This window comes from Osmia lignaria, chromosome 13 (assembly GCF_051020975.1).
Source record: "Osmia lignaria lignaria isolate PbOS001 chromosome 13, iyOsmLign1, whole genome shotgun sequence".
Lineage (NCBI taxonomy): Eukaryota > Metazoa > Arthropoda > Insecta > Hymenoptera > Megachilidae > Osmia > Osmia lignaria.
In genome coordinates this window covers 9,616,998-9,630,970 of record NC_135044.1, presented here as the reverse complement: position 1 = coordinate 9,630,970, position 13,973 = coordinate 9,616,998, and the positions used below count along the sequence as shown (strand labels likewise).

The 13,973-nt window shown below is 38.1% G+C and overlaps 1 protein-coding gene and 2 long non-coding RNA genes across 9 annotated transcripts; 2 read left to right on the top strand and 1 right to left on the bottom strand.

Moving 5' to 3' along the window:
• The first annotated feature begins 226 nt into the window (after window positions 1-226).
• On the top strand, window positions 227-2,734 carry LOC117610185 (uncharacterized). Of its 6 annotated transcripts, none has more exons than XR_013063259.1 (6): window positions 227-821; window positions 933-1,063; window positions 1,136-1,316; window positions 1,427-1,899; window positions 2,059-2,542; window positions 2,606-2,734. It is a non-coding gene; the product is annotated as an uncharacterized LOC117610185 (long non-coding RNA). The 6 variants fall into 6 exon arrangements; XR_013063260.1 differs by having other exon boundaries at window positions 228-675; window positions 769-821; window positions 2,059-2,691; XR_013063257.1 differs by having other exon boundaries at window positions 228-821; window positions 2,059-2,147; window positions 2,259-2,690.
• A 1,030-nt stretch (window positions 2,735-3,764) lies between these two features.
• LOC117610186 (uncharacterized) lies at window positions 3,765-4,911 on the top strand. Its single transcript, XR_004582824.2, has 3 exons — window positions 3,765-3,937; window positions 4,017-4,297; window positions 4,422-4,911. It is a non-coding gene; the product is annotated as an uncharacterized LOC117610186 (long non-coding RNA).
• A 183-nt stretch (window positions 4,912-5,094) lies between these two features.
• LOC117610182 (uncharacterized) lies at window positions 5,095-7,334 on the bottom strand. 2 transcript variants are annotated; one of them, XM_076691558.1, is made up of 10 exons: window positions 7,180-7,334; window positions 7,028-7,090; window positions 6,752-6,955; window positions 6,391-6,652; window positions 6,262-6,318; window positions 6,088-6,174; window positions 5,924-6,006; window positions 5,734-5,811; window positions 5,600-5,653; window positions 5,095-5,373 (listed from the first exon to the last, which is right to left on the bottom strand). In XM_076691558.1, the coding sequence occupies exons 1-7, from the start codon at window positions 7,195-7,197 to the stop codon at window positions 5,927-5,929; spliced, it is 771 nt and encodes a 256-aa protein (XP_076547673.1). In that variant the 5' UTR covers window positions 7,198-7,334; the 3' UTR covers window positions 5,095-5,373; window positions 5,600-5,653; window positions 5,734-5,811; window positions 5,924-5,926. The 2 variants fall into 2 exon arrangements, with proteins under 2 accessions (XP_076547673.1, XP_076547672.1); XM_076691557.1 differs by having other exon boundaries at window positions 5,101-5,376.
• Between the last annotated feature and the right edge of the window lie 6,639 nt (window positions 7,335-13,973).

Below are 13,973 nucleotides of genomic sequence, written 5' to 3'. Positions count from 1 at the left end.
AAGTAGCACATTTCCGTCGAGAGTTTGACGATATCAGCGACGGTTCATCAATTACAACCCGATTTAACCCATTTCTCGCTGTAAACGCACTCCCTTGCACGATTTTGCTCCGGTTTGTGTCGTTGAGTGATGCCCACTTGGATGCCGACCGATTGTACGCGTCGCGATTGGACGGTCCCGATTGGACGCGTTCCGTTTGGACGCCGTGCCGATTGGACGCGTTTCGTTTGGACGCGTTCCTTTTGGACGTCGTGCCGTTTGGACGCCGCGCCGTCACATATTAACCATGTCTATACATAAAGATGGTGTTCGGTACGCTTACATTAATTACGATTGTTTAAAATTATAATTGTAACATGGTGAAGTTGATTGTTTTTAAATTTTGTCATGAAGTTCGGGAACTCTTATCGAACTATGTCATTGAATGATTACAATGAAATATAGTTCATTATTTCCGAATTCTGTAGAATCTATATATAATATTTGTGCAGGTATCTGTGAAAGATTCGACACTTAAAATCTAAAAATGTCCTTAAATATTATGTGCTGAAGAATAATGTTTCCTGTGACAGTTTTTAAGTGATTCTGTGTTTATAATAGTTCTTGTATCTGTTGGAAAATAAGAACCAAAAACGAAGTTGACGTTAGCATTTTCTACCTATTAAAGGAATATAGGTAATAGACATCAGCATTTTACTTTGAAACTTTAATGAATTTGTCAGGAGTGGCTTAACCAGAGTCGAACAGTTACCTACTTTACGGTTATAGAGTGAAAAAACTGTTTTGTGGAAATTATCAGACTCGTTTACCATGTTGATGATGTAAGTATATGTCTAATATGTGTAATACGGTGAATACTATACAAATTATCTGATTTAATGGTAATTAGTTTGGTGCATTATAAGTGTAAATATTATCGCTTTGAATTGTAGTGTGTTTCATGTTTCAACAACCTCCAATGGATATAAAAAGCCATACACATCCTGGTAACAGCAAACTGAAGGATGAGTCGCTTATTTCAAGACCCAGATACAGTCAGAGAAATATTTATAAATTTTGACAGGTATAGGTTAGCATGCGTCACATGTATAAGTATCAATAGATAATAATATGACATCTTGTTCTTTATTTTCAGCATCTGTTCAGATGTTGATGGGGAAATTACAATCAGAGAATTATGGAGCTGAGAAATTGAATAGATACATCAATGAAATTAACCAGCGTAGATGAAATAGTAGGAGAAATAACAAAATACGTACTCTGAAAACAGGGATGCAATTACTTTCTTGCAAGATACATCTGGAAATATTCTTAAGGTAAAAGAAATATTATACATTATTTTCTTAAATGAATCTTTTATTTCAAATTAATGGTGTTGAGTACAATGTATGAATATATAATATGATTTCCTTTTCTTTGTTTTCAGCATTTGTTCAGGCATTGATGGGAAAATTATAACAAAGAAATTATGGAGTAGACAAATTGAGTAGATACATTAAAGAACTTAACCAGTGTAGATGAAATACTAGAAGAAATAACAGATTCGTACTCCGAAAACAGGGATGCAATTACCATCTTGCAGGATACATCTGAAAATATTCTTAAGATAAGAGAAATATTAAACATTATTTTCTTCAATGAATCCTTTATTTCAAATTAATGTTGTTGAGTACAATGTTTGAATATATAATAATATGATTTCCTTTCCTTTATTTTCAGGATTTACTCAGACATTGATGAGGAAATTGCAACTAAAAAATTATGCAGTAGAAAAGTTTGATAGATACAGTGAAGAAATTATCCAAAGAAGAGGATTATTAAATCAGATAGACAAATTATTTTATTTCATCTAATCACTTCACATTATTTTTTACTATTTTTCACTTAGGTTATTTATTGGTATTTATTTATCTTGAATATTTTACCTCTTTTAACTACTCTAACTTTAGATGAATGTACTACTTTTCATTTTATTTATTTCACTTATCTCATTTCATTTTACTTAGTTGTTATACTTATTTTGTTTGTATATTTATTTTCCCTATTTTCTTATTTTAGCTAACATGGTACAAATTAGTTTCTACGTAGAACACTATAGTATTTGTTAGAATTTTATTCTGTGATTAATCCCCTTCGACGGTTCTGGGGTAAGTGCCATGCCGTTCCTCATGGTCCTCCTACCAGAAGATGCAAGATCTTCCCTACTCCGTGGCCAGATCCTTCTAGATCAACCTTATCTTTTTACATGTGCCATGCAGCACCATGACTTCGGGTCATCGGCCACACGCGCGTTCCTTCGAGAATCGGCGATCGAACTCTCTATCGCCGTTCCATAAACAAAACATCCGCGACTCTTAGAATTCGTCGCACCTCAAGTATCAACCACCGCCGGCCCAAGTCCGATGACAGACATATGGCTCGGGGTATCGATAGCCTAAAGAATCCTAAGAAATCCTTGAAACTCAGGTCAAAGCCCAAAATGCATTGACCCTGACACGTGTCAACCCTTGAACACGTGCTGAAGCTAACATATTAATAACAAGTAAGATAGTTAAGAAAGTAAGAAAATGGAAAATGGAAAAATATATTAAAAACTTTGTAACAGGTTTGGGAACGCTCCTCATAAAAGCGCCAGGCAATCCTGCAGGGGAAGTTTAATAAACTTATCTATCTACTTATTTCAGCTATTTACTTTACCTTTTTTTATTAATTTATTTTACATATTGACCTTGTTTACTTATTTATTTATTTTATCATAATGTCTACTTAGTCTATCTTATCTTATTTGACTAGCATATTTTAAGTAAATAAATTAATAGGAAAGAATGAGGCTTTTGAACTGTAATTTCCTTAATATAGAGTTTAATTAACCGTTCACATTGTCTTCTTCTACATGCAAATAAATACTTTTGTCGAGTAAGATTTTATAAACAACAAAAACCAGTTGTAATGTCAGAGTAATTATTTCACTATTCACTTTCCTCTATTTTGTATCACTTGTATGGTGATTACAAATCTCAAATTCATAGCATTCGATTACAACAGTTTAACTAAAATATTTCATTATTCAGACCAATCAGAAAAAGTATTGGAATATTTACAAACAATCTTGTTCAATGAAGACTTATGGAGAAAAGATAGAACAAGATATTCAGTTACTATGAATTAGTTTTATGTCGCCATGGGCAAATATAACCTAAAACCTTACAATACGTAATTCATTAAATTTCTTGCAATATTGTGCCAGATAATATTATTTACACGTAGTTCCACAATATATTTTGTCAATTACATTTCTACTTCACAATTTTTTGACGAAACACGGAGCACATGACAAACTCTAACGCCTTATGCAGCTGATGCGAAAAAACTAGAAATTGATAGAAATCGATAATTCCACTATTTTTCCACGCATTTTCATGATCAACCTCTGTTTATGCCTAAAATCGCGAGATCTTTAAAAATTTTGAACGAGCAAAGCATACATTACGTATTGTATAATATACGTTATACATTATTTTAAATAAATTTAAAAATTGCAAATGTACTTATAACATAACATTTTCTTATTCTAATTCTATCTTTCGCCGCTGTTTTTATAATTTTGTATTGCCAAAATATTTGCCCGTGCCAATGTTTCACACCGAAAGCAAAAAAAGAAAAACAAATGATATGTACAAGAATTTGGATTCGAACCCGATCCGTCTCGCTACTAGACTAGCACTCTACCGCTTCAGCCACTGAGCCAGGTTTGTAATAAGAGTTACCTATATGACATACCAGATACGAGAAAATACCAGACGCTTCACATTAAAATATCTCAAAAACGAAAGCCTATTGTAACGAAGTTCATTAAAATTTTGTTACCCTATATGCATACTACAACTTCCACCTAGTGCCATTCCAAAAGTGATTTCCACTACCGTGCACATTCCATGTAAGCTCCAATTTTCCTTTTTCCATAAAATCATGTTTTTTTATTATTACTTATATTAAAATAAACAATAATTTGATAGCGTATGCAAATTATTTAAAAAATATTTTATCGTCAAGTATACACAAAAATAATTTTGGAGCACTACTGGTTTTTTGGGTATATAGAATAGAAAAGGAATTATTTCTTTCTAAAGGTCATTGTATTTATACCCACCGGCTGATCTTTTATGATGGGACTATTGGAAATTGACAAAGTGTTGGAATAACACCATTATTCGCTCCTAACATAAAACCAAACATTTCATTCAATTACATATATACAATTATATTCTCACAAGATATATCTGGAAATATGTTTAAGGTAAAAGAAATATTAAATCTTATTTTCTTCAATACATTCTTTATTACAAATTCATGTTGTTGAGCACAATGTATCAGTATATGATAATATGATTTCATTTTCTTTATTTTCTGCATTTGTTCAGACATTGATGGTGAAGTTGCAACTAAATAATTATGGAGTAGACAAATTGAATAGATACATTAAAGAAATTAACCAGCGTAGATGAAATACTAGGAGAAATAACAGATACGTACTCTGAAAACAGGGATGCAATTACCTTCTTGCAGGATATATCTGGAAATGTCCTTATTATTTACCAAAGGATTTTCACTACATCCCTTTAGTGTGGTTTTAATTTTAATATTTCTGTACAGCGTGGTTCGTTTGAATGAGTGTGTGATTTTTGCACAAAATAATGTTCATCTTTTTGAATTAATGTTCCTGTACATTTGTTAGCATGACGACCAGAACAACGGTAGATCTTCATGTACATAGATATACACGTGGTCATACTTATTTGTACAAATAGTAATAAATAATTCATATTAACCAAACCAAAGCATTTTTTAAATAAACTAATATCCTTCCATTCATTTTATTGATTGTGTACATTAATATCCTCATAATAGGTACCTTCATAGTTAATAAATTTACATCAAATTTGAATTCAAATAAGATTATAATATTCAAATACTTGTATCATAAAAGCAATTGCTTTAACCTAATGTAATTTTATGGAATATAAACAATATACAATAATCAAACTATGAATACTTCTAATGCAAGAACTTGTATTTTTGTTATAATACAATTACTAAAAATGATGATATTATAAATGATCAAATACATAAATATGAATATAAACTTTGAACAAGGTAATTATGGAATAAGATATACTCAATAAATGTATTAGCAAATAGTTTTACATGACATTTATCACACGATCACAACAATAGTAATGGTGTGTCAAATCTTGATTATCTGTATGTAATATTGATTCGCAGCTAGTTATTTATATACATAAGTGTGGCCACATGGTAGCGTTATGCTAGTGACGCCTAATTTGCAGCAGCAACTCCTTCGTCCAGACCCTTCTTCTAATTAATAACATGGAAACAGAATACACCAAAACGAGATGAATTTTAAAATACTATAAAATATGTATATTATAAAGTTCATTAGCGAAATTTAATTTTGCATTAATAAATAACAATATAAAATAATATTATGTGATATCGTGTACTATCTATATTATCTTTCTATAAGCTCCCCATTGTACTTTAAACCAAAAGTAAAGATATGAATAAGTAAAAAATTTACCTTCTATTAAATTCTGTTCATTAATTTGACTACCACTTATACAAATGTCAGTATCTGAAAAACGATTTTAATTAATAAAATAGTATTTAAAAACTTGAACATCGTCTGAAAATATCAGTGAAGGTGAAACATACTATCTGTCATATTATCCAGACTTATGTATAATTCTTGTAAAGCAATTCTCGTGTCCATGGATGGCGAAGAAATATCACCTAAAACAAATAAGTACACATTAAACATGATCCCAGTAAAATAGACTAACTTTGTAATACATAATCTAAACATTAATACAAAAGAAAAATAAACAAGTGTAACAGAACGGACCTTCTACTGTACTACGCATGTAGGTACACCACGACTGTCTATACATACATTATCGTTATCTGTTGATGTTGATAGAATGTCATCTATAAAAGATTACGTACGGTAATAATTGACGTGTTAAATAATAGATACAATTCAAGACTGAAGTAATTAAAAACATGTACCATTTACATCAGTAATTGTTGTACTATCAACCTGTACATATTGTGTACACAAATCCTCGTTAGTCGTGTGCACGAGCAATCTGTCCTCTGAAAAAGATAAAAAATTGCAATTTGTACAAATTAAATCCAAATAGTTAACAAAATTCATCTCAGTTTGGAGATAGGGATAATTACCTGTACTAAGTGTTTCATTCGTGTGAGTTTCATTTATTGGATCACTTTCATCGCAGTCTAAAAACCAATTAAAAAGATTTTACTTGAAGCATAAGTCGAACGTAGCATTGTTAAAGTATGAAATCGTACCTCCTGACAATACATTATTAACGTAGTGCCGTTGTTCGTGATCTGTATAAAAGGTAGAAATAGGTAGCCATACACTTCTTAGATACGCCATAAACATAAGTACATTTGGATATGTGTCGGATAAACGATCAGCGACTAACTGAATTTGATGTAATGCTTCTGGAAACATATCGGATGGAGCTAAAGGCATTGTCATAGCCATTGACAGAATCTCTTTTGGTGCTCCTTGCAACCCCAATTTCTTCCATTTCCTTAATACAGCCTGAATAATAAGAAAAGGATTATTCAATTCTGTATTGAGCACGTCAAGGAGGTAAGTTATGCAAAAAATACATGAATAATGCAAACAGTTATATTCTACCTGAGTAAAATGAAACCAGCATCCATGTATGGTAACCCTGGGGAATTGTGCTTGTACACTTTCCATAGCAGCTCTCTCGTAATCACACATGACAGTTTCTAAGTTGTCTTGCAATCGTGGAACAAGAGAAACTATTTCTCTCCACATTGCTGTGTACATTGTTTTAGTACGACATTCACATAAAACAAAAATGGTAGCGATTCCCTGTAAATTGGTATTATTTTTTAATCTGATAACGTGAGATAAGTGCAACAAGAATTATTAATAGTGATATACCGTGTCATTGTACCGTATGTGTACTGTGTACAGTTGATGAAAAGGAGGAATTCGTGGTACCACCTAATAAGAGATAAAAAATCATCAAAATGTAAAGACTTTCATTACTTGAAGAATATTAATCACATGAATGGTTTCTCTTAAATACTTACCGAAAAAGTACCATCCATATATATTTCTTTTGCATTTTCTAATGCACTTAGTAATGTAGTATTAGAGAAAATTAATGCGTATTTGTTATCATTTGAGATTGCACATCCCTTGTAAATTTCTTTCAGGATATCATAATCTTTTAATATTTCGTGTGAACTCTGTACTGCTTTTGGCAAATCTGGTCGTGATTTTCTTTTCTCTCTTGACATTTTCGATTTCACACTATTGTATGAAATATATGTTGCTGCATCAAGATTTGTACGACAAATATTGTCAAAGATGTCTTTATTATTTACTGAAGGATTTGTACTACATTCCTCCAGCATCGCTGATTTTAATTTTAATATTTCTGTACACTGCGGCTCGTTAGGATGATTGTGTGGTTTTTGCGCAAAATAACGTTCATCTGTTTGAATTAATGTTCCTTTACATTTGTTAGTTTGACGACGAGGACAACGATAGGTATTCGGATTTTTAGAATCTTTATTATAAGAATATCCTTCATAAACGTATATAAAAGTATTTTTTCTTTTCCCATTAAAAATTTCCATTTTATCTGCAGGTGCGTATTATATTCACCTCTTGATAGATTATTGATAAAATATGAAGAATTCTGTGCGTAAATTTATGACAACAGATCTAAATAGAACCACGGACCTGGCCAAGTGTACTGGCTGGGCGGGGAGGTGATACTCCGACATGGCGTGTCCCCAGGTGGCGGATAGGGGAATGCTCGCCATGCACTTTTCGGAGTGCATGGAGGGTAGGAGTGAAATAAAATAGCTCCCGCGGACCAAACACCAAGGGAAGGAAAACCCATCAAAACCTCCCCTGTGACTGGGGGATAGAATACAGGCACGGTAACCCCTGCCTGTCGTAGGAGGCGACTAAAAGGGGGGCGCTTGCTGCTGTCGGAGTAGCCTCGCAGATGACCCGGGGCGATGCCGCACAGTGGGGCAAAACGGTTAAAATGCGGAAAAGCTCTGTATCTCGATAACGGATCGTCGTATCAACCTGATGTTGGTCTCATTCAATTGAGGGGAAAAATATATAAAAAATTACTTAGATTTGATACATTTTAATAATTCATAAGTAATTTCATAAGTATGTTAAATTTAAATTTTTAAAACATTTTTTTGGTAATTTAAGTAATTTCATTTTATAAGTAATATTAAGCAATGGAACATATTTAATATTATATAAATTTTAACACAAACATTCTATAATACATACCTTCAAATTTTATAATAATAAGTCTAAGGCTTCTTCACTGATGGAATGATGTTTCTTTTTCGGTTCAGGCCTCAAGTACGTTATGTAAGGATCCGATGACTCTAAGATTTTATGGAATATGTCCTCGTTCGTGGCAGTGCGGGAACATTTTCTTGTAAAGTGAAGCCGGTAATACTTATAGTCTTTATTTCTACTTTCCTGAGCTTCCTCAGAAAGCATTCCTATTGGTAAAGCTGCAGCTTCTATTATTTCTGCCCCATGCATCAAAACTTTATGGACTGTGGAAGGCATATAATACCACGGATACAAATTAAATTTTTGTGCATCGATGGGAGAGCTGCTATTGATTACTTCCAATATAAGTCCAAGTCGGCGAATCAAATTTTCGTCTATTTGAGTGATGTCAGCTGTCACAGAAGGATTTCGAAAAAACGACCTGGATGTATTTCCGGTATTAGTGGACCCGTATCCCTGCTTAACTGTATCGACCTTTATCCCTATCTCAGTCATGAACCTTTTTTGGATACGTTCCTTCATAGCTTCTTTAATTGGGAGAGTTGTTCGCGAAGTCGTCCACCTCGGCTACAATCTTGAGTTCAAGGAATGAAGTATATACTCCATAAATTTGATTCTCGCATGTAATGGAGAAATACCCAGCTTTAATGCCTCTTCATTACAGGGCTTCATTTCAAGTTTCGACAAATCGTTCATCTCGGAAGGCCGAGCTCCGCAAACAAAACATTTGCCTGCTGCAGTTGAGTCTGTAACATGTTGAGCTACTTTCCCGTCTAACATCGTAAAATGAAGCTTATGTTTTACTACGATGGAACTAGGGCCTAAGAGTGTCAATTGCAAGTTTTTGATCTCACTTTCAACACGCAGTTTCTCAGCTTTTATCAGTGTAGGACCTTCTTTTTCTAACTGGAATCTTAACGCACGACATTATCGGGTTGAAGAAGGCCGAGGATTAACCCAAATGTCCATATTTTGATTTTCAGCGAGAGTAATTTTCATTGGCACAATTGACGTCATAAATAGATTTGAGTCTTTTCTCCTATCATTTTCATTTGAAAATGATTGAGCAAATTCGTTCTGGCCGGAAGAGCCATCAAAGCCCCATTTAGTATGCAAAATCAGTTCACGATCTTTTAATTCTTCCAATTCCTCTTCATTTTTTGTTTTAAAGATTCTTTTTACTGTATGGTCAAGCAAATATTGGAGAGGGACTTCAGCAGAAGTTTCGGTCACTTTTAAGTCGCTAGGGTAACAGTTCTTTTTTGCGTTTTGAATTTTTTTATAGCTTGGAAAGATATCTAACCCAATATACTTCGTAGCTGCTCTTATTACTTCATATTGAAATCGGGACAGTTTAGCGTGAGTAAAAATTGCTAGTGCTGAGTCCGCGGTGAAAACCTTGGATTGATTATCGGAGTGTGACGGACAAGCAGCAGCATCGATCAGACATTGAGGATGCTTCGTTCGAAAATCATGTACTTTGCTCCTTTTACTTCTTTCGCTGCACTCTTCAAAACTTTTTGTGGGCCTCCCGGTTTTCGAAGAAGTCGCGGATTTTTGCTGAATTTCGGGAAAATTAAAAATAAATTCACCCTTCATCCACTCAAAATACTTTCTGCGAAAATAATCCCTATTATAATTTACACTCTTTAATTTTTGTATAAAATGAGGCAAAAACCTCTTGCGTATTCCCGTACAAATTAGACACCGATCGTTATCACTTAAATGTGACAAATTTTCACTAACATAACATTCAACTTTACTGTTTTTAAACAAAAACTCGCAGAGGTCAGCATATTTTACACTGATACTGTCCATTTTGGTTGAGTAGAACTTGTACACGTAAAGTCTGGTAAGCACGGACGTAATACATGCACGCGACCGATTTTACGAAAATGTATAAAACTACGTACACGTTTGTTACCGCACCTCGTATTGTTACCGCGATCTTTTGCCTAGTCAACAGATCGAGGCAACAAATGTAGACTGTGTCTTGTTACTTCATATTGTTGATCGTTATTTGGTTCGAGTGTATCGATGAATTGTCGGAATATTGACCCCCTCCAAAGAAGGTAACGAGATCAATTTCGCCGTTTTCATATACTCAGACCTGTTTCAGTTTCAGACGATTGGAACGGGATAGGTTTAGAAATACATCCCACACCGAATCTCGTTACCAAAAAACGAAGTAACGAGTGTGAGTAACAAGAGTAAGTAACAAATGTATACACAGCTTAAGGTTTTTAAATGTACACATTTTCTTAAAATTAATTACTTATATTGCCGAAAGTGATAAAATTATTGCTAAGTTTAATCATATTTCATGATTTAAAAGGAAAAATCAACAATAGGTTTTATTTCCAATAGCTCACCCTTTATTTAAAATAAATAACAATCGTTTGGCTCGTTTGTGTACAATACTGATCTCTTGTCAAATATGGAATAATTAAAAGAATTATCTCCTTTGTTAAAAAATTGGACTGGAAAAACCCGATTTTTGACAGTTTAACAAACTGTGGGTCAGGTGTTTACACTCCCCCCCCCCCCAATGTATATTATTTGTAAGAGAATCAAAGGGGTTACATTTTTTACTTTGTGAAAACTCATTATATGTTTTGGAAGCTTTGATTTTGAGGGCGATTTTCTCACCCCTGTTTAAATTACCGCACAAATGAATGGTATCCTATTTCGTCATAAGATATGGTCTATCGATTGATATGGGTTTGAAGAAAATCAGAGTTGTATGTGACCTCATTGAGATTTTCTTCTAAACTCGTTTCGCAGTCAACGTGTTAAATTAGTAAAAGATTACTTTATAGCAATACAGCTGCAACAATTGTCGATATTTGTCAATGAAATTTACAAGAAAGATAGTTTGTAATGTCAGTGTTAAAAAGATAACTTCATTGGACCGGAGCTTGCCGGAGATTTTTTTGTAGTACTCGATAAACATATAGAACTACGAACATTTAAACGCTGATTTTGTCTACTATTTTTCTCGATGATCTTAGTGAAATTAGGGCAGAGTAGACACTTTATATTCTTCTTACACATACGAATAGAAAATCTGACAAGTTTCGCATTCATATCTATGAAAATATAGGTATAGGAACAAAAATTCAGTCGCGATTAAAAACTGCCGACTTTTAATCAAGTAATACAGCTTAAATTCAGTGGCCTCTCAGCACCACAAAAAAAAAAATAACAAAAAAAAGAGTATCTGAACTACTTTCCTGGACTAATATCGAAAGCAAAATGAAAAAAAAAATAGCAAAAATCAAAACTTTTTTTAAAGAGTTTTTTCCGCCTTGGCTCCACTGTGTGCCGGTGGGATCTTCGGATCCTGGCAGGGCCTCCCTTGCCGGCAAGGCCTGGGTTGGAGAGGCGAAAAGGTGGCGGCGGCGTCGTTGAGTTCTCCGGGGGCCAGGCTGCGTGGCGGTCTGGTGCGGGTAGCGAATCCGGAGTGCCCTAGCAATTATACCGTATACCAGTGGTCACGTTTCGCTGGCGACCCCCCGGGTGTATCAGCCTTATCCGGGTAAGGCGGCTCTGCTCGGGTGGACCCACGGACCGACCCACTCGTGAGACCAAATATGGAAGACATTGAAAAACAAAAACCAAACCTATACGGACGGCATGAACTGATGACGGTAACGGCAAGTGGAAGGACTATGACTATGGACACTGACACAGCGATGGACGAGTACACGAGCACGGAGGGCAACAACAATCTTTTTGTTGCCCCCCGCCCCCAGAAGGCGAGAAGGGGAGGATCCACCTCCCGTGGGAGTAGGCGTTCCTCGGTATCGGGGAGGGGAACTCCTGCCTGCGAAAGCGGGGATGACTCAGATGAGTCTATCGCATCCGCATCCGTCGTCTCGCTCGACAGGCCCACAACCAGGAGGGGAAGACCGCCTACCACCGGCGAGTACGTCGACTTGGCTAAGGCCACGGAGCGGCTGGTGGAGGCGAAGCGCAAGGAGTTGGAGCTGCGCGCTGAAGAGCGATCTCTGGACCGCTCCCCTCCCCTCCAAGCAAGAGCAGCATCCCTCTGCCAGAGCGGGAGGAGCTGGAGAGGGAGCTCCGCTACGAGCCGATGGCTGCGCTGGCGGCCCGGTCCCTGGAACTCACAGAGGACGTGGAGAGAGTCGCCTCCATCTCGAAGGGCCTGAAGGGCACGTGCCAAAGGTCCCTTCGAGTAGCCGCCCGGCGCATCAGGGCCATCCACGTCGAGATGGCCAAGAGGGGAGCGCTGGACAACGCAGCGGACGAGGTGGCTGAGCTGAGGCGTCAGCTACGCCTCCGCGACGAGCAGCTGGCGAAGCAGGTTGAGCAGATGCTCAACCTTAGCAGAGAGCTTGCGGAGGTGAAAGCTCGCTTGGGAGCCGTCGAGGCCCCAATCTTTATGGCCCCAGCTCGTGCGGAGAGGTCCATCAGATCGGCCTCCCCGTTCTTGGAACGAGTGGGGGCAAACAAGAGGAGCCGGCCCGACGAGGGGGCGACCCCGTCAGAACCAGTGACAGGGCCCTCGTGGATGGAGATGGAACCACCCACCCCAATCAAGAGCGTGCCCAAAATTAGACGGGTGGAGAAGGTAGACCCTGAGGGAGGGGACATAAGGGTGTGCATAGCCGCCCTGATGCAACAGGTCTCCTCTCTCAGGGAGGAATTCATGGGGGCCCTCTCGGCCAAAGGTAGGGAGAACCCGCCCCCAAAGAAGGAGGAGAGGGCTGGAGGGGCTAAGACCGTCCCGAAGCCCAAGCCCAAGGGTGAGCAGCAGGTGAAGGCCACACCCCAGGCGAGAACAAAGGAGTCGCCTCTGGAGGCGAGGATACGGGGCATCCAGGAAGAGACCCGCCTCGCCGCCCAGGGGGAAACATGGGCAACGGTGGTGGGCCGCAAGGCGAAGAGGTCCCAAAAACAGGAGGGGCCACCACCAACAACCGGCGGACCAGCGGCGAAGAAGGGGCAACAGGGAACTAAGGCGCCCCCCAAGAAAGTGCCTGCCCCCGCCGCGAAAAAGGCGAAGGCTGCCAGGCCGCCGAAGACAGCGGCCGTCACCCTGACCTTGGCACCTGATGCCAAGGTCACGTATGCAGAGGTGATGGCCACCGCCCGCGAAAAGGTCGATCTGAAGACCATCGGTATAACCGAGATTCGACCACGGCGGGCGGTAACAGGCGGCCTGGTTCTGGAGATTCCAGGAGAGGGGCGGACGGATAAGGCGACCGCGTTGGAGGGTTGCCTCCAGGGGGTGTTCCGGGGCACCGAGGTCCGGGTATCTCGCCCAGTCAAAATGGGCGAGGTACGAGTATCCGGTTTGGATGACTCGGTGTCTCCTGCGGTGGTTACAGCCGCCCTTGCGGCTGTGCCTGGAGGCTGTGCCCCAGCAGAAGTGAAGATCGGGGAAATTAGGATCTCCCCGGCCAGGCTGGGTACAGTCTGGGCGAGGTGCCCCCTGACGGCGCTCAGCAAGATCGTCGCCTCTGGGAGGATCCTAGTTGGCTGGTCGTCAGCCAGGGTCGAGGCGCTGCCGGCACGGCCT